Here is a 19,637-nt window from a genome sequence, read left to right on the forward strand (position 1 = left end):
CCTCCATTGTGAGGACTCTCAAGATTTATAGAGTTAGGACCACAGATACTCAGGGTGCCATGATGTGGCTCTGTGGCTTACGTATGTATTTGCAAATGTGTGCTAACTAAACCCCTGTTTTTAAACGCATGTTCTTAGACAGGTTGATTTGGTTTTTGATAGTTGGCTAGCTGGCTGGCAGTTTGAACTGGCTTTCTTATCCCCCTCTTTTGAAAAGTTATACTTATCCATGTTCCTTGCCGACAATAGCCATTATTAGACTGGGGTAGGCTGGCAAGTTGAACTGGATAGTCCCATTTTTTACTTTGTGATGCCCTCCATGTTCACTGTTTAAAAAGCCAGTTATAGACCTGGGTAGGTGACCAGTTTTTTCTTTGAAAGTGACCTGAAAGCAACAAGTGAAGATCTATTCTCTCAAAGGGATTATGAACCCTTAAAAAATACCCTAAAGCAGAACTCCAGATTTTCAACAACCCCCCACCCCACTTGACCCTTGAAGCCCTCGGCCCCCCCCCCACACACATTTTTTTCTAAAAAAAAATAACCATATACATACCTGTTTTCAGCAGTCTTTTTTTACCTTAACCTCCCTAGCGGTCTGATTATGTCCATATTTCTGTGCTCAAAGCGGTACTTTTTTTGCATGGAAATATGTCGTTTTTTTAATTTTAGGCCTGTAATTTTTAGGAATACCTCACTGAAATCTGTCCGAACAAGAGTCTAGTAAACATCCCGGGTATGATAAAATTTGAAACACGAAATCATAAATTATAAAGTAATAAATAATCATAAATAATAATAATATAATAGTAATAAATTTAATTCAATAATATAATCAAACCAAAAACACTGAAATTTGAAATATAGCGCCAAGTTCGCACATCACTGAGCAAAGTCGCAAAATCATTTTCAGTGTCTGATGACGAATTTCCCCCACGAATCATTATCACTCAATTCTGCAAGTGGTTCTAATTTACTATCGCTGTTCTCTAGCCGGTCTAAAACCGATTTTGACCTAAAGGGACGCTTTTTGGACGCCATGGACGTTTCTTAGTTTCCAGGCAGAAAGAACAGTAAAAATGCAGGCAGGGCACAGGACAAAGCACTCGGGACAAAATGTATGTGAAATGGTTTGATACAGTAATGTTATACTATGTGATTTTAGTGTATTTAGTGAATGCCACTTTTTGACATTTTTAAATTTCCCGCCAGTTCCGTCCCCCATACGTCCCGACATCGCAGGCAATGAAACCCGGAAGACAGATGCTGGCATCGGCCGGAGGACATTGCCGGGGACACTGCAGGGGGGACATTGCAGGAGACAAGGTGAATGCAGAAGGGATCCCGGAGCAGCGCTGCAAGGTATTCCCGAGTGTAGCTCAGGGTTACCGCTTGTGGTACTGAAACTTTACCCCGAGCTACACTCCGGAATACCGCCAGGGAGGTTAATTTCGTATTGTAAATGAGCAGTAAACTACTCCTGTTCTGTAGCACCATAACTGTATCTCTGCAGTGTGAGACCATTTAACCTCCTTGGCGGTATTCTCGAGTGTAGCTCGGGGTAACATTTCAGTACCAAAAGCGGTAACCCCGAGCTACACTCGGGAATACCATGCGGCACTGCTCCGGCATGTGTTCTTCACTTATCTTACCCTGCGCTCCCACGATGTGTCCCCTGCAGCGTCCCCGGCCATCTCCTCCGGCCGATGCCGGCATCCGGCTTCTGTGTCCTGTCCCTGTGACGACGGGACGTACGGGCGCCGCCGCCTGCGGCGGCGGGAAATTTAAAAATTTTAAAAAATGTCATTTTTTTTTTTTTTCATTTTACACAGTAAAACATTGCTGTCTCAACCTATTTCACATACATATTGTCCCGAGTGCTTTGTCCTGTGCCCTGCCTGCATTTTGTCTGTTCTTTCTGCCTGGAAACTGAGAAATGTCCATGGTGTCCAAAAAGTGTCCCTTTAGGTCAAAAGCGGTTTAGATCAGCTAGAGAACAGCGATAGTAAATCAGAACCACTTGCAGAATTGAGTGATAATGATTCGTGGGGGAAATTTGTCATCAGAAACTGAAAACGATTTTGCGACTGAGCTCAGCAATGTGCGAACTTGGCGCTCTATTTCACATTTCAGTGTTTTTGGTTTGATTATATTATTGAATTAAATTTTTTATTATTTTTATATTATTTTTATGATTATTTATTAAATTATAATTTATGATTTTGTGTTTCAAATTTTATCATACCCGGGATGTTTACTAGACTCTTGTTCGGACAGATTTCAGTGAGTTTTTCCTAAAAATTACAGCCTACAATAAAAAAAATACATATTTCCATGCAAAAAAATGGTACCGCTTTCAGCACCAAAAATCTGAAATAATCATACCGCCAGGGAGGTTAAGGCACTGTTGCTCTTGACTGCTAGTCATGTGAGATTTGGAAATTTTATTACTGTGCTGCTCCCTGTTCTCCTTGCTGGAAAGGAAGTTGTGCCTGTGGACCTGCAGTACAAGGATTTCCCTGCTTCTACTTCATCCATTCTGTGGATCTGTGCTTTTTTCACCATGCCTGCCCCAGTCATCAGATCATCAACCTAGGGGGAATCGGGATGCAGATCTGACAAAAGGACGTAAAGCCCTGCTGTTCAACCTCCACAAAATGAAACAGTAGTAGTAGGTTAAAATAGAGTTACTAGAGTCAGTTTGTTGCTAACAACCCATGTCATCATTGACCTATCCAACAGGTTCTCTACTTAATATATATATATATATATATATATATATATATATATATATATATATATATATACACAGTATATATAACCAGTTTATAATCCATTGATGTGACTTGAGGACAAGTTGAGAAACTTTTTTTATGTAACTTCATATAAGGCAATTCATAAGCCAAACTAACTACAAGTGTCACCATGACCAGCCAGCGGAAACATATAAACTCTTTTTGGTAGCTGTCAGCAGGGGTTAGGACCCCTTTCAGGCCAACCTCACCCTGTTCCCTATTTCGGTGTGGTTTGGTGCCTTTTTCTCTGAACAGTTGGAATAAAAGAGGAAGAAATGCTCTGAGTAGGATGCTTTTATCTGTTATTTGGAAGATGTTCCTGAGACTGGGATGTTTTATGTCATCCTTATTCAGCAAGTTATTGGAAAAGCAAGCTCTGACTGCACATTTTTCATTGGGGAAATGGATCTGGATTCCTCTTGCATGGCCCTGGGCCTTGGTGCGTAGTCATGAAGACGAGATGTCGGAGCCCCAATCCCATTGTGTCCCATGAGGCAGCAGGAGGTTATCCCTAGGCCAGTTTATGGCGTTGCTGGCGACCACTAAGGGACCTGCTAACATTGCTGAACCTGGGTCAGCAATTACTTTTTTTTCCACTGGACACAAAGCCAGAGTAGGAATTCTGTAAGAAAGAGGAAGAAATGTAAATGGAATGTAGAAGTTAACTTGGAGAGTCGGGTTCATGAGAACAGTGCTGTGTGAACTGTGATAAGAAAGAACTTTTCATTGTGAGTTCTGCAGTCTTAGCACTGTGGATGAAAAAAACAAGACTGGCTACATAGATCATTCATTGTTCTCCCTCTGATTTCAATTAAGGACTGACCGTGCAGAAAACACCACAGTGCAATGGCTATATTTCTTGTTGGGTTATAATACACAGTACTGTCTCTTAATAGACAGCACCCGACACAAGGACATAAAGCTGAACATAAGGCATACCGCTAAATACACAGCATAGCCACATGTGGGAGGGTAGGGGGCCTGTTTTTTTTCTCTGCTGCAGTTAGGTAACACTTACTGGACAGTGAAGAGGTGGAGGTGAAGCAGAAGGCTAACCTCTGTCACTGTGCTCTCGCATCCTATCAGCATGTTCCTTGTCAGCATGTGACCGGAGTCTAGCTGCACCCATGCATGAATAACTACTACTGTTTCATTTTGTGGAGGTGGACATCTTGGTTGGACAGCAGGGCTTTACTTCCTTTTGTCAGATCTGCATCCCAATGCCCCCTCCCCCAGTTGATGATCTGATGACTGGAGCAGGCATGGTGAAAAAAGCACAGATCCACAGAATGGATGAAGTAGAAGCAGGGAGATCCTTGCACTGCAGGTCCACAGGCACAACTTCCTCTCCAGCAAGGATAACAGTGAGCAGCACAGTAATAAAATTGCCAAATCTCACATGGCTAGCAGTCAAGAGCAACGGTGCCTTAGATGTCTCACACTGTAGAGATACAGTTATGGTGCTACAGAACAGGAGCAGTTTACTACTCATTTACAATAGGAAATTAAGATAAAAAAGACTGCTGGAAACAGGTATGTATATGGTTATTTTTTTTTAGAAAAAATGTGTGGGGGGGCTTCAAGGGTCAAGTGGGGTAACACTTCACCCAAAGGCTTGCTCACCAATGCCCGGGACCACGGTCATGTGAAGAATCAAGCATTAAGGTGGCCCCTGACTCAGAGGTGAGCCACTTGTGTATAGTAGTAATGTATGGAGTTCCCCCATTAGATGTTTCATCCCAGTAACTACACTGATGTATGTGTTGCATTCAGAGGGACATGCAGAGCTTTGCCCACTTCACTAGTCCAGCGTACCTCCATTACCTCACTCCCAGTAATGGAATTAAACCCTACCGGACACACAGCATGGGTCTCATACGTGTCCTGAGTCAACTCTTTCCTTCTCGTACCTAGTGACCAGGCCTTATACCTCCATAATGTTAGGGGTGACTGGAGGAGACAGACTGCTAAGGAGGGAGTCAGAGCACTGGCCCCCCTCACTATCGGAGGACCTGTCACCTAACCAGGTACCACACCATATGACTGCTTGCTGTAGCTATTCTTTTTGATTACTCATGGCAACTACTTCCTCTTCTTGCCTTGCGAGTTAACCTTTTGTGGTGGTGCTACACATACCCCATTGTTCCTCTACAGTCCCAAGTTCTTTAGAAATATGCCAAGACCCAACATGCACCCCTTGAATAACTTCAGATCAGGCTCATGGCAGACAAAACAACTTTTACTGAGTATTGAGCAGAACATGTACAGTTGCAAGAAAAAGTATGTGAACCCCTTGGGATTACATGGAGTTTTGCATGAATTGGGCATAAAATGTGCTCTGAACGTCATCTAAGTCACAACAATAGAAGAACACAGTCTGCTGAACATAATACTACACAAACATTAGATGTTGCCATGGTTTAATTGCACATAACATGTAAACATTCACAGTGCAGGGAGGAAAAAGTATGTGAACCTTTGGACTTAATAACTGGTTGACCCTCCTTTGGCAGCAATAACCTCAACCAAACGTTTCCTGTAGTTGCAGATCAGACCTGCACAACGATCTGGAGTAATTTTGGACCACTCCTCTTCACAAAACTGTTTCAGTGTAGCAATATTCTTGGGATGTCTGGTGTGAATCGCTCTTTTAAGGTCATGCCACAGCATTTCAATTGGGTTGAGGTCAGGAATCTGACTGGGCCACTCCAGAAGGCGCATTCTGTGCTGTTGCAGCCATTGTTTTGTTGAATTACTTGTATGCTTTGGGTCATTGTCCTGTTGCATCACCAATCCCGGCAAACTTCTGTAAGGTTCCCATTCACGTGTTTTCTCTCTCTCTCTCTCTCTTACATTGCTTGTATAAAAAAAAAAAAGTACATTAAATGATGTATCAAAGCTGAACTGTGTCCAGACTGTAGACATTAAAATAGCAGCATTATTTGTATTTTGAAGTTCAGCTTTAAACTTTTTCATATGCTGCGTAGTCATAAACTGAAAATGTATGTTAACCACTTCCCGACCAGCCATTGCATATAAACGGCCGGACGGTGGCACTGCAGGGTCGGGTGGCCGTTTATAAAAAAAACACCTTTTTTCAACATTTTTGGACTTTTTCATTTACATAGCAAAAAAAATTAAAATCCCAGCGGTGAATAAATACCACCAAAATAAAGCTCTATCTGTCTCAAAAAAATGGTAAAAAATTCATTTAGGTACAGTGTTGCATGACTGCGCAATTGTCATTCAAAGTGTGATAGCGCTGAAAGCTGAAAATTGCCCTGGTCAGGAAGGGGGTGAAAGTGTCCGGTCTGGAAGTGGTTAAACAAAAAAAGGGGTAATAATACTTCACTCCACATACATTGGCACAATCGGGAACTCAATGCTGACCTTCAGACTCTCATTACAAAGGTCAGAGCTGTTTGCATAGACTGGTACAGCTGACCGCACCTGCACTGTATCTTATCATGCCATTGTATGCAGTGAGATTATTAATATGTTCTAGCTGCACTCTCCTATAAAACATCATCAACTGGCAATGAGAACAGGGGCTTTGAAAATATCAAGTACAACTCTTTAGGATGAAAGAAAGACATAGGTTTAAAGTAAAGCATTACTTGTAGAAATTCCACTTATTCCAGCAGAAAGCAAAAAATACCCTTCCCACTAGCAAAAATCCCTTTAATCAGCATTCTATTGTGGATTCCGATCAGTGTAAATAATTTGTTTTTTTTTGGGGGGTGGGGGGGGGGTTAGGTAACACTACTAAGCTGGCTAAAACCAGTTTACAGCTCTTACAGTGAAGAACCCATTCACTCTTGTCTGTTACAAATCTGTCCATTTCATCTGAGGGGACTGGAATTCTAATTTCAAAAGCCCCTCCAGTGCTTAACCTCCCTAGCGGTATGATTATGTCCATATTTCTGTGCTCAAAGCGGTACATTTTTTTGCATGGAAATACCTATTTTTTTTATTGTAGGCCTGTAATTTTTAGGAATAACTCACTGAAATCTGTCTGAACAAGAGTCTAGTAAACATCCCGGGTATGATAAAATTTGAAACACGAAATCATAAATTATAATTTAATAATCATAAAAATAATAATATAATAATAAATTTAATTCAATAATATAATAAAACCAAAAACACTGAAATTTAAAATATAGCGCCAAGTTCGCACATCGCTGAGCAAAGTCGCAAAATCGTTTTCAGTGTCTGATGACGAATTTCCCCCACGAATCATTACTATGTGATTTTAGTGTATTTAGTGAATGTCACTTTTTGACATTTTTAAATTTCCCGCCAGTTCTGTCCCCCGTACGTCCCGACGTTGCAGGCAATGGAACCCGGAAGACAGATGCCGGCATCGGCCAGAGGACATTGCCAGGGACACTGCAGGGGGGACATCGTGGGAGCGAAGGACAAGGTGCATGCAGAAGGGATCCCGAAGCAACGCTGCAGGGTATTCCCGAGTGTAGCTCGGGGGTTACCGCTTGTGGTGCTGAAACTTTACCCCGAGCTACACTCAGGAATATCTCCAGGGAGGTTAATTTCCTATTGTAAATAAGCAGTAAACTGCTCCTGTTCTGTAGCACCATAACTGTATCTCTGCAGTGTGAGACCATCTAAGGCACCGTTGCTCTTGACTGCTAGTCATGTGAGATTTGGCAATTTTATTACTGTGAGGAATTTCCCCACGAATCATTATCACTCAATTCTGCAAGTGGTTCTAATTTACTATCGCTGTTCTCTAGCCGGTCTAAAACTGATTTTGACCTAAAGGGACGCTTTTTGGACGCCATGGACGTTTCTCAGTTTCCAGGCAGAAAGAACAGTAAAAATGTAGGCAGGGCACAGGACAAAGCACTCGGGACAAAATGTATGTGAAATGGTTTGATACAGGAATGTTATACTATGTGATTTTAGTGTATTTAGTGAATGTCACTTTTACAATTTTCAAATTTCCCGCCAGTTCCATCCCCCGTACATCCCGACGTCGCAAGGAACGGAACCCGGAAGACAGATGCCGGCATCGGCCGGAGGACATTGCAGGGGACACTGCAGGGGGGACATCGCGGGAGCGCAGGACAAGGTAAGTGCAGAAGAGATCCCGGAGCAGCGCTGCAGTGTATTCCCGAGTGTAGCTCAGGGTTACCGCTTGTGGTGCTGAAACTTTACCCCGAACTACACTCAGGAATACCGCCAGGGGGGTTAAAGTATAACTAAAGGCAAAACATTTTTTTCTTTCTTTTTTTTAGTTTTGGATAGAGTGGAGATGGATTAGGACACAAGTCAGTTTTTATTGCTTTCTGTGTCCCTGTTAGTGAGATACACCCACTTTCTATTTGTCCTCTTTACTGTTTACCAAGGGTAAAAGTGAAAGATAGTCCCAAGTTTTGGGTTGTCAAATGAACAGGAACCCTTCCAATGGGAACCCTTGCTCTGGTGACCCCGGTGACAGTCTGGAGGGATTTTCTCTCAGTTCCTGTTTTAGCCATGGGAAAGAAACTAGAGGGAACTCTCCCCAATCTCCCCCCCCCCCCCCAAAAAAAAATAAAAATAAAAAAAAGTTTGGCTTTAGTTCTACTTTAAAGTAAAATAGCCATTGGATTAAAGTTACCAGATTTTTTAAAATGAAACCTTAGGATATTCTACTGACCACACCCTCATTTGTAGCCACACCCCAAAATTCACACCTCAGTATTTAACTCTAACAAAGGGTTAAATTCTTTGTTACGTTTACATATTTTTTGAAAGGTTCATATATTTACCCTTTCAGATTTGTTGATGTAGTGCAATCATTAAAACAACACACAAGTAATAAAGTAATAAAAGAAACTGACTTAGCTTCAGTTAAAGACGGAGCTCCTCAGCTTCTGCAAACATCAGAAAGTCCTGGAGTTGCCAATCTTCATAAGGTTCTAGGCAATTCACCAGTCTGTCCTAGACAAAGCTCTGAGGGTGTTCTTTGTTCTCTGTATGTATACACACTATATTGCCAAAAGTATTGGAACAACAAATCATTGGATTCAGGTGTTCCAATCACCTCCATGGACACAAGTGTATAAAATCAAGCACCTATGCAGGCCACAGACGGGTCAAAAATCAGCTGATTTTTTGGCCGATTTTTGCACCGTTAGTGGGTTAATTGGTTGGCCATTTTTCTGGGTTTTAGCACATTTTTTTTATCAGTAAAGTTGGAAAAAAATCAGCCGATTTTACAGATCGGCCAATTTTCCCGGCAATGATGGGCAAATCAGCCAATCGTTTTACTGATAAAAAATCTGCGCATGAGCCGTGTACTGCAAGAAGAAGAAGTAAAAAAAGAAGAAGAAAAGAAGAAGGAAAAGAAGGAGAAGAAGAAGGAGGAGAAGAAGAAGAAGAAGAAGCAGGAGAAGAAGGAGAAGAAGAAGGAAAAGAAGAAGAAAAGAAGGAAAAGAAGAAGGAGAAGAAGAAGAAGAAGAAGAAGAAGGAGAAGAGGAAGGAGAAGAGGAAGGAGAAGGAGAAGAAGAATTCCAGTCCGCTATTATATTTTATATGAAAAGTCTTGCGGTTGCAACAATGTATCTATTTGTATCCGAATAAAACCATCTATATCCGAAATGGATACAAATGGATACATTGTTGCAACCGCAATACTTTTTCATGTCAAATATCATAGCGGAGCTCTCTGCAAGGGACAGAAGTAATTAAATGCTGGTCGTAGATGGGACAAAAATCACCTGTTTTATTTTACCGTTGGTGGTAACGTCGGCCGATGGAACAACTGATTTTTCTTTTTTTTATAAAAAAAAGGCTGGTTTTAGACCCATCTATGGCCTGCACTAGCCATGCAGACTGCTTCTACAAACATTTGTGAAAGAATGGGCCGCTCTCAGGAGCTCAGTGACTCCAAGCGTGGTCCCGTGATAGGTTGTCACCTGTGCAATAAGTCCATCCGTGACATTTCCTGGCTACTAAATATTCCACAGTCAACTGTTAGTGGGATTATAACAAAGTGGAAGCAACTGGGAACAACAGCAACTCAGCCATGAAGTGGTAGGCCACGTAACATGACAGAGCGGGGTCAGCGCATGCTGAAGCGCACAGTACGCAGAAGTCGCCAACTGTCTGCAGAGTCAATAGCTAAAGACCTCCAAACTTCATGTGGCCTTCAGATTAGCACAACAACAGTGCGTAGAGAGCTTCATGGAATGGGTTTCCATGGCCGAGCAGCCTTACATCACCAAGTGTAATGCAAAGCATCAAATGCAATGGTGTAAAGCACGCTGCCACTGGACTCTAGAGCAGTGGAGACATGTTCTCTGGAGTGAGCAATCACACTTCTCTGTCTGGCAATCCGATGGATGTGTCTGGGTTTGGTGGTTGCCAGGAGAACGGTAATTGCCTGACTGCATTGTGCAAGTTTAAAGTTTGGTGGAGGGGGATTATGGTGTGGGGTTGTTTTTTCAGGGGTTGGGCTTGGCTCCCTAGTTCCAGTGAAGGAAACTCTTACTGATCTCAATATCGAAGCTTACGGACTAAGACTGGGATGCCATTAAAATTCATGTGCTGGTAAAAGCAGGCGTCCCAATACTTTTGGCAATATAGGTGTCCGTTTATGACACAGAGAATAGCTGTGATTCCGAGGATCGCAGCTACTCTCTGGTCATTCACAGTTTATAATACTCAGGAGATCAGCGGAGAACATGTTCAGCCCTTCACTGGAGATCTGTGTTCTCCCTTCAGATTCTCCAGCCCAGAGCTGGAGAATCAGAGGGACCGCAAACTAAGCAGCGATAATTTACCTCTGCTTAGTAAACTGATCTTTACTGTAATCTCGCGAGATTATAGTAAAATCAGCCGTTTTCCAGCGCTTGTAGACCGTTCTCCAGCTTTTGTAGACCGTTCTCCAGCATTTGTAGACCGTTCTCCAGCGTTTGTAGACCGTTCTCCCTTCGTTCAGAGAACTGCTTCATAAAAGGCATTCACAGGAGAACTGTGTTCTCCAAGAATGCCAGAGAACTGAGCAGCGATCATTTACTGCTGGTTCATAAACGGACACCATATTGTATGTGAAAGTTAGGGGGCTCCAGGTAGTTTGAACAAGTTCTACCAAATGTCTGGTTTTAACCAGTCTGATCGTAACGGTTTTGAGGTAATGAATGTGATCATGGGCTCCATTCGCAGAACCAGATCTCATGCAGTATGGAGGTGTCCATTTTCCCTAAATACTGCATGCTTTCCTGAAACTGTCAATTCACTATACCGTTCTGGTGTATTTACTGCAAAATACTGAAACCGCTGCCGAAAATGCATGTGTTAATTAAGTAGTAGTTGAGGCATGTCGTATTTAACCACCTCCCATCTGGCCGTTGTATATAAACAGCTGGACGGTGGCAGTGCAAGGTCGGGTGGCCGTTTATAAACGGCCTCCCCGCACCCTGCTTGTGCGCACTCCCTGGGAGCGCGCAGCAGCATGATCCGGTGCCCGCTGTGTCCTCCGGACACAGTGAAACACCGATCGTCAGACGGGACCGCTGTACGGGGTCCCGATCATGTGATCACTGATTAGCCAATCAGTGATCACATGCAAAGTAGTACGCAAGATGTCACGTGTGACATCATTGCTTACTACATGTGAAATCTGTGAATGATCACAGAGATCACATGGTACAGGGCTATTCACAACAGCCTTGTACCATGTGACAAGCTGTGACCAATCACAGCTCACTCAGTAGTTCTCAATGGCTGCTAGAATGCAGACAGAGAGAAGGAGAAATGATTGCTTTTACATCCTATATGGGTGTAAAAGTAATAAGTGTAAAAAAAAAAAATCATCACCCCCCACAAGTAGCACAGTGTCACTGTGGTGACACTGTACTGCTAGGGTGACAGTATGTAAAAATATATATATATATATATAAATAATAATATAAAAAAATTAAAATGTAAAAAAAAGTTTAAAAATGATAATTTTTGGTTATAAACTAATTTGGCTTATTTTTTTTTCTTACTAAAAAGATAACGGAATACATTTTGGCCAAGATTCATGATGAAATATTATTTATTTGCAAAAGTTTATAGGAAAAACTTTTTTTCAAAATTTTTCGAATTTTCATTTACATAGCAAAAAAAATAAAAATCCCAGCGGTGAATAAATACCACCAAAATAAAGCTTTATCTGTGTCAAAAAAATGGTAAAAAATTCATATGGGTACAGTGTTGCATGACCGCGCAATTGTCATTCAAAGTGTGATAGCGCTGAAAGCTGAAAATTGCCCTAGACAGGAAGGGGCTAAAAGTGTCCGGACTGGAAGTGGTTAAGAAATGTGCACTGGTTGTTAAGGAACGGGCAGCTAATGGCGTCCCTAACAACCATTAACTGTCATGGTTATTAGGGAGCAGGTGACTGCCAGGTTCTTAACAACAGATAGGTCATCAGCTGTCAGCGGGGTTCCTCTCTGACAGCTGATTGTAAAGAAAAGAATTGCCTGGCAATGAAAAAAAAAACAAACAGTGCAGCCCCCCCTTAATCCTTACCAGGCCTTTCTGGTCTGGTATGGATTTTGAAAGAAACCCCCATGCCAAAATTTAAAAAAATGGTGTGGGGTTCCCCCAACATCTATATCAGACCCTTACCTGAGCATGTAGCCTGGCAGGTCAGGAAAGGGGGAGGACTAGCGAGCACCCCGCCCTTCCATCCTGAATCATACCAGGCCAAATGCCCTCAACATGAGGTTGTGCTTTCAGGCATGGTGGGTTCCCCCCTCCAAAGCACCATGTTCTCATGTTGATTAGGACAAGGGCCTCTTCCCTATAACCCAGGCCAGTATCTGTGGGGGTCTGCTGGCAGGGGGCTTATCGGAACCTGGAAGCACCCTTTAAACGAGTCCCCAATACTGGCCCTCCCCATATGTGAATGAGTATGGGGTACATGGTACCAAAAAAAAGTGTAGTATAAAAACAAAACACAAGAGGCAGTTTTTTTTTATTAAAAGTCCTTTATTAAACCGTAACATCACAACTGCACAGCACTCCAGGGTGGCAATGCCCATTTATTTAGTGGTGGGAGGCAGCTGAGCCTTCATCGGAAGATGAGCTCTTGTGTTTTTTTTGGGGGCGTTCTGCGGTGGAGGCAGGCATCGTGATTGATGATGGACCTACACCAGGGGATATTTTCTTTATTTTTGTTTTTTTAATAAAGGGATTGTCAAAAACTGCCTCTTGTGGTTTTTTACACTAAACACCCCATACAGTGGGGCAAAAAAGTATTTAATCAGCCACCAATTGTGCAAGTTCTGACCATATGACCATGTATCGTGAGATTTTGAGTGCAAACCTCCTTCCATCAGCAAGGGCATTGAAGATGAAACGTGGCTGGGTCTTCCAACATGACAATGATCCCAAACATACCACCCGGGCAACGAAGGAGTGGCTTCCTAAGAAGCATTTCAAGGTCCTGGAGTGGCCTAGCCAGTCTCCAGATCTCAACCCCATAGAAAACCTTTGGAGGGAGTTGAAAGTCCGTGTTGCCCAGCGACAGCCCCAAAACATCACTGCTCTAGAGGAGATCTGCATGGAGGAATGGGCCAACATACCAGCAACAGTGTGTGCCAACCTTGTGAAGACTTACAGGAAACGTTTGACCTCTGTCATTGCCAACAAAGGATATATAACAAAGTATTGAGATATTGACCAATATTCATATTGACCAAATACTTATTTTCCACCATAATTTGCAAATAAATTCTTTCCAAATCAGCCAATGTGATTGTCTGGATTTTTTTTCTCATTCTGTCTCTCATAGTTGAGGTCTACCTATGATGCCAATTACAGGCCTCTCTCATCTTTTTAAGTGGGAGAACTTGCACAATTGGTGGCTGACTAAATACTTTTTTGCCTCACTGTATATATATATATATATATATATATATATATATTTATTTATTGAAATATATTGAATACGGCCAAAATTGTAGTATTTCAAATATATGGCAATATATTTGGGAGAAGTATTTTTAAAATATATTTTAAAAATATTTTTCTTCCATATGAGTATGTGTTGCAGCAACTGGTATGCTACAGACTATGGAGCTGAAACAGAAACTTACTGTGTGTGCTTTCCTCCTATAGGAACTAGTATGCTGATAGCAGTGTTGCTACACACATCCATTGTGAAAAGAGGTTGCTGCAAAATTTGATAATGAACATAGAAAAAATGTGAAGACTGCACCCACCACGGTTTGATCATAACTGGTAATTGTGCAATCTCAGACTGTGCTTATCACAAATTGTGAAATATGGATGTTATCCTTGTACTGTCCTTTTCTAAAGTTACCTGACCTGTAGTGTATGGAGAGGTCAGGCAAAGAGTGTATATAAAGTGTACCTGTCATGTATCCACAATACCACCAGAAATTGCATGTCTCCAGCAAGGTGCTCTGCACAAAGGACTTGCATTTCTTAGATCCAGCACAAAGCTCCTATGTATTTATTTATTTTTTTGTAAAATATTATTAATAATATTATAATCTTGAAGTAATAAAAGTCCTCCAAAAGTAACATGGCAAGGTTTCAAGCAAAAAGTTGTCTGTCAAGCCTGGAGTCCATAAAGCACCCCGAGGGACATTTATTATTGTAATTTAATATCAAATCCTGTGCATTTTGCATTAAAAAAGGTTAGCATTAATATTTTGCATCCAAAGTGTAGTGCTCCTCTGAAAGGGCCCACTGTTTTGCCCCCCAGATTCAGCACCAGTCACTCTCCTGGCTCAGTTAACAGTCTACGGGTGCCTTTTTAAAATATTTATTACTGAAAATACATGGATGGGGATCAGGGGAGCTGTGGGAAACTCCAGTAGCACAATGGAGGTGATTTACTAAAACTGTAGAGTGCAAAATCTGGTGCAGTTCTGTATAGAAACCAATCAGATTCCAGGTTTTTTTTTGTGAAAGCTTAATTGAACAAGCTGATCTCTATGGCTAAGCCTAGTTGGAGCGAAATGCGTCAATGGGGTGTGGTCAGTGGAGAAACACTGGCTGAGGCCATATAATACACTCTACATGGGTTGGAAGGGATAGTGACATTCTGGACACCTATTATTGTTGTCACTGGATGAGACTGATCGCCAGCCCCCCTACACCTGAGGACAAAGAGGGGACAGACTCCTGCTTGGAGCAATGCTACTAAGTTTGTTCAGGTCACAAGCTGAAGTTAGAAGCCGATTAGCTACCATGCACAACTGTACCAGATTTTGCACTTTCCGGTTTTAGCACATTAACCCCAAAATAGTAACACAAGTGTGACGGAATTCACTTTGGGTGGGGGGGCCCATGGACCCCAGCTTACTTTGGAGAGGTGGAGAGACCCGTCTCAGCTCCCCATATCCCTCTTATGTGTAAGTCACCCTGTGCCTGTTAGGAGTACAGGGTGATCTGTCCTAATATTGTGTAGACATGTCTAGGAGATAAGTGGGGTGGGGTTGTTGATTGTTTAATGTCATGTGGCTGCATCCCATTGTTCTATTGTGTGTCTTGCTTGGGAGCAAACTATTATGGGATGTATGTGTTTATGTGTATTGGCTTGGTGGGGGGGGTTCTCCAGCAGCCCTCCCTCTTGATGGGACTGTCTGTTGGTGTGTCTCGTTACTAAATGTAGATTGCCCCATCCTGTGACATTATACATGGAGGGGGGATTGTTCCCTTGAGTGTATATTTCTTGTATCTGTGTTAAAATAAGCTAGTCTACTCTGGTTTACTTCAAGATTGGTGTCGTCTAGTCTTGTATGGTCAGCTGTGGTGTCTGTTGTCGGTGTTCGGACGGGGAAGCGGTATTCTAACAGAAGTACCCAAGCGCAGACTGGGGTCGGTTCCGTTACGGCAAGGATACTCTCACTTTCTTACGCTTCTTAGTATGATCCCTCCAGCAAAAAGTTGTCTGTCAAGCCTGGAGTCCATAAAGCACCCCGAGGGACATTTATTATTGTAATTTAATATCAAATCCTGTGCATTTTGCATTAAAAAAGGTTAGCATTAATATTTTGCATCCAAAGTGTAGTGCTCCTCTGAAAGGGCCCACTGTTTTGCCCCCCAGATTCAGCACCAGTCACTCTCCTGGCTCAGTTAACAGTCTACGGGTGCCTTTTTAAAATATTTATTACTGAAAATACATGGATGGGGATCAGGGGAGCTGTGGGAAACTCCAGTAGCACAATGGAGGTGATTTACTAAAACTGTAGAGTGCAAAATCTGGTGCAGTTCTGTATAGAAACCAATCAGATTCCAGGTTTTTTTTTGTGAAAGCTTAATTGAACAAGCTGATCTCTATGGCTAAGCCTAGTTGGAGCGAAATGCGTCAATGGGGTGTGGTCAGTGGAGAAACACTGGCTGAGGCCATATAATACACTCTACATGGGTTGGAAGGGATAGTGACATTCTGGACACCTATTATTGTTGTCACTGGATGAGACTGATCGCCAGCCCCCCTACACCTGAGGACAAAGAGGGGACAGACTCCTGCTTGGAGCAATGCTACTAAGTTTGTTCAGGTCACAAGCTGAAGTTAGAAGCCGATTAGCTACCATGCACAACTGTACCAGATTTTGCACTTTCCGGTTTTAGCACATTAACCCCAAAATAGTAACACAAGTGTGACGGAATTCACTTTGGGTGGGGGGGCCCATGGACCCCAGCTTACTTTGGAGAGGTGGAGAGACCCGTCTCAGCTCCCCATATCCCTCTTATGTGTAAGTCACCCTGTGCCTGTTAGGAGTACAGGGTGATCTGTCCTAATATTGTGTAGACATGTCTAGGAGATAAGTGGGGTGGGGTTGTTGATTGTTTAATGTCATGTGGCTGCATCCCATTGTTCTATTGTGTGTCTTGCTTGGGAGCAAACTATTATGGGATGTATGTGTTTATGTGTATTGGCTTGGTGGGGGGGGTTCTCCAGCAGCCCTCCCTCTTGATGGGACTGTCTGTTGGTGTGTCTCGTTACTAAATGTAGATTGCCCCATCCTGTGACATTATACATGGAGGGGGGATTGTTCCCTTGAGTGTATATTTCTTGTATCTGTGTTAAAATAAGCTAGTCTACTCTGGTTTACTTCAAGATTGGTGTCGTCTAGTCTTGTATGGTCAGCTGTGGTGTCTGTTGTCGGTGTTCGGACGGGGAAGCGGTATTCTAACAGAAGTACCCAAGCGCAGACTGGGGTCGGTTCCGTTACGGCAAGGATACTCTCACTTTCTTACGCTTCTTAGTATGATCCCTCCAGCAGCCACTAAGAGTTGGAGCAAAATTGAGACCCCAAAGTAAATGTCCTGAATTTAAGCAAACTCTGGCACTGATACACAAGGGATAATGATACAGACAACACCTCCTGCGCTCGGGGACCCAGATCAGTAGAGGGTCGATAAACCAATATAAAGTACGATATATGGAAGTTCCTCCAGGACTGATCAAAGGTTGCGCGGCTCTGACACGAATCTGGGAAAGCTCGATACAAATTGTAGTAAAGAACAAAAAAATGGAGCGCACCAACCTTGCGCATTACCTTAGTAAGCAATTAGTAGATTTAATGATATAGAAAATATATTTGCAAAAGTAGCAATACAGAAGGCATATAAAATCCCAAAAACAAGTCCTTGGATTGGGAGACACATGCGGAAGGGAGACTCTCAGGATGAATCTGACGTGTTTTGAAGGGGTTTCCCTTCTTCATCAGAGCTCTGATAGCACTGATATTTTATGGACTTTATATATTCTCACTTTTATGCTGCACTTTACAGTTTCACATTTATGGAATGATTTATGGAACATTTTTTCTATTTGATTTTTTTATGCTGCACTTGACTGTTCCGTTGAAAATCTTTTTGGTTTTTTTTTCGCTGTAAGTCAGATTGACTTTGCACTTCATTTTCACTATAATATTCACTTATTTTAGCGCTGCACTTTCTATATATTTATCCATAAGGAGTTGTTACCTATACCTTGGTGCTAGCTGCTTTGTAGTTTCAGCGCTCGCCTACATTTGATATTTATATTTGCGGTCTCTAGTTACAAGCCTCTTAACTATGGCGCAGGGGCGGACCGACCATTTTGGAAACTCGGGCCCGGAGTCAGTAGGGGGCCCCATGAGATGCCTCTGGTACCTTTTTCATAGGCTTTTTTGAGTTTGGGCAAGGACACAGGGGCCCCATGATCCCCTATTGCCCGGGGGCCCCATGAGTTGTCAGTCCGCCGCTGCTATGGCGCCTTGTTATTTAATACTGTTATGCACACTCAGAAGCCGGGAGGTTCTGTATGTAAAAGTCATAAATAATTATCATAGCTAAAAAATATTATGGAAAAAAAAAAAAAAAAGGTGGGACCCTGAAGTGCTGAATCTGACAAATTCTGAGACCCTGAGATAATGCCTAAAATTGCAAAGCAGGGAGAGAATTAGATATTTCCAGCTTTGTGCATAGCAAGGATTCTAATTACCTATAGCAGGACACGCCATCTGTAATACACAGTGCAGCACAGCTAGAACAGAGACGAGTGTTGTGTTGCGCTGCGGGAAGGAGTCTGATCGGTTAAACAAGCTTAATCACCATGGCTCTGTCAGGGAAATTAGAAGCTGCAGTAGTGAACAGAACAAGGTTTTGTAGAAGGATTAGACTCTTACGGTGATGAGAAATAAAGATTGTACTGTAAAATCAGTCTGGGACATTGTTAAATAAATTTGATGGCACAACATGATGCTCGGTAGCGCCCCTCTAATGGACAAAATATGTATTATGAAAACGGGCGGACTGACCTCTTGGGAACTCGGGCACTGCCCGAGGGCCCGGGGTCAGTAGAGGGCCCCATGAGATGCCTCTGGTACATTTTTCATAGGCTTTTTTGGAGTTTGGGCAAGGACACGGGCCCCATGATCCCCTATTGCCCGGGGGCCCCATGAGTTGTCAGTCCGCCCCTGTATGAAAATGCAGATCGGGGTCTTGTTCACACATTGTTACATTAACCTCCTGCCCTCCAGAGGCTTTACCCCCCTTCCTGACCAGGCCATAGTTTTGTGATACTGTGCTGTGTTACTTTAACTAACAATTGCGCGGTCATGCAACTCTATAAATGAATGAAATTTTTTCCCACAAAAAGATCTTTCTTTCGGTGGTATTTGATCATCTGTGCGTTTTTTATTTTTTGCACTATAAACAACTAAAAGACCGACGATTTTGAAAAAAAAAATTTTCTTTTACTTATTGCTATAAAACATATCCAGTAAAAAAATAAAAAAAATAATAAAATTTTGTCATAAATTTAGGACAAATTGTATTTTGCTGCATGTCTTTGCTAAAAAAAATCCCAATACGTGTAAAGTAATTGGTTTACGTGAAAGTTATAGCATCCAGGGGCGGACTGACAACTCATGGGGCACCTGGGCAATAGGGGATTATGGGGCCCCTGTGTCCTTGCCCAAACTCAAAAAAGCCTATGAAAAAGTTACCAGGGGCATCTCATGGGGCCCCCTACTGACCCCGGGCCCTCGGGCAGTGCCCGAGTTTCCTAATGGTCAGTCCGCCCCTGCGCCATAGTTAAGAGGCTTGTAACTAGAGATTGCAAATATAAATATCAAGTGTAGGCGAGCGCTGGAACTACAAAGCAGCTAGCACCAAGGTATAGGTAACAACTCCTTATGGATAAATATAAAGCAGTGCCCGAGTTTCCAAATGGTCAGTCCGCCCCTGATAGCGTCTACATTTTTTTTTTTTATACTAGTAATGGTGGCAATCAGCGACTTCTAGCGGTACTGCGGGACTGCAGCAGGCATTCTGACACTGGGTGGGAACTGACTAACTACCAAAGATATCCCAATGACA

General features: G+C 42.5%; 1 protein-coding gene across 1 annotated transcript in view; it reads right to left on the minus strand.

The window, feature by feature from the left end:
* Positions 1–5,018: 5,018 nt before the first annotated feature.
* Positions 5,019–19,637, minus strand: part of MOGAT2 (monoacylglycerol O-acyltransferase 2) — a 173,713-nt gene continuing 159,094 nt past the window's right edge. Inside the window, exon 6 of the mRNA XM_089677989.1 lies at positions 5,019–5,652. Coding sequence (XP_089534115.1) covers positions 5,645–5,652 — 8 coding nt within the window. The 3' untranslated portion in view covers positions 5,019–5,644. The remainder of the gene's footprint in view (positions 5,653–19,637) is intronic.

The sequence above is a fragment of the Staurois parvus genome, unplaced genomic scaffold (assembly GCF_062004578.1).
Source record: "Staurois parvus isolate SC_StPar_1 unplaced genomic scaffold, SC_StPar_1.0 ptg000196l, whole genome shotgun sequence".
Classification (NCBI taxonomy): domain Eukaryota; kingdom Metazoa; phylum Chordata; class Amphibia; order Anura; family Ranidae; genus Staurois; species Staurois parvus.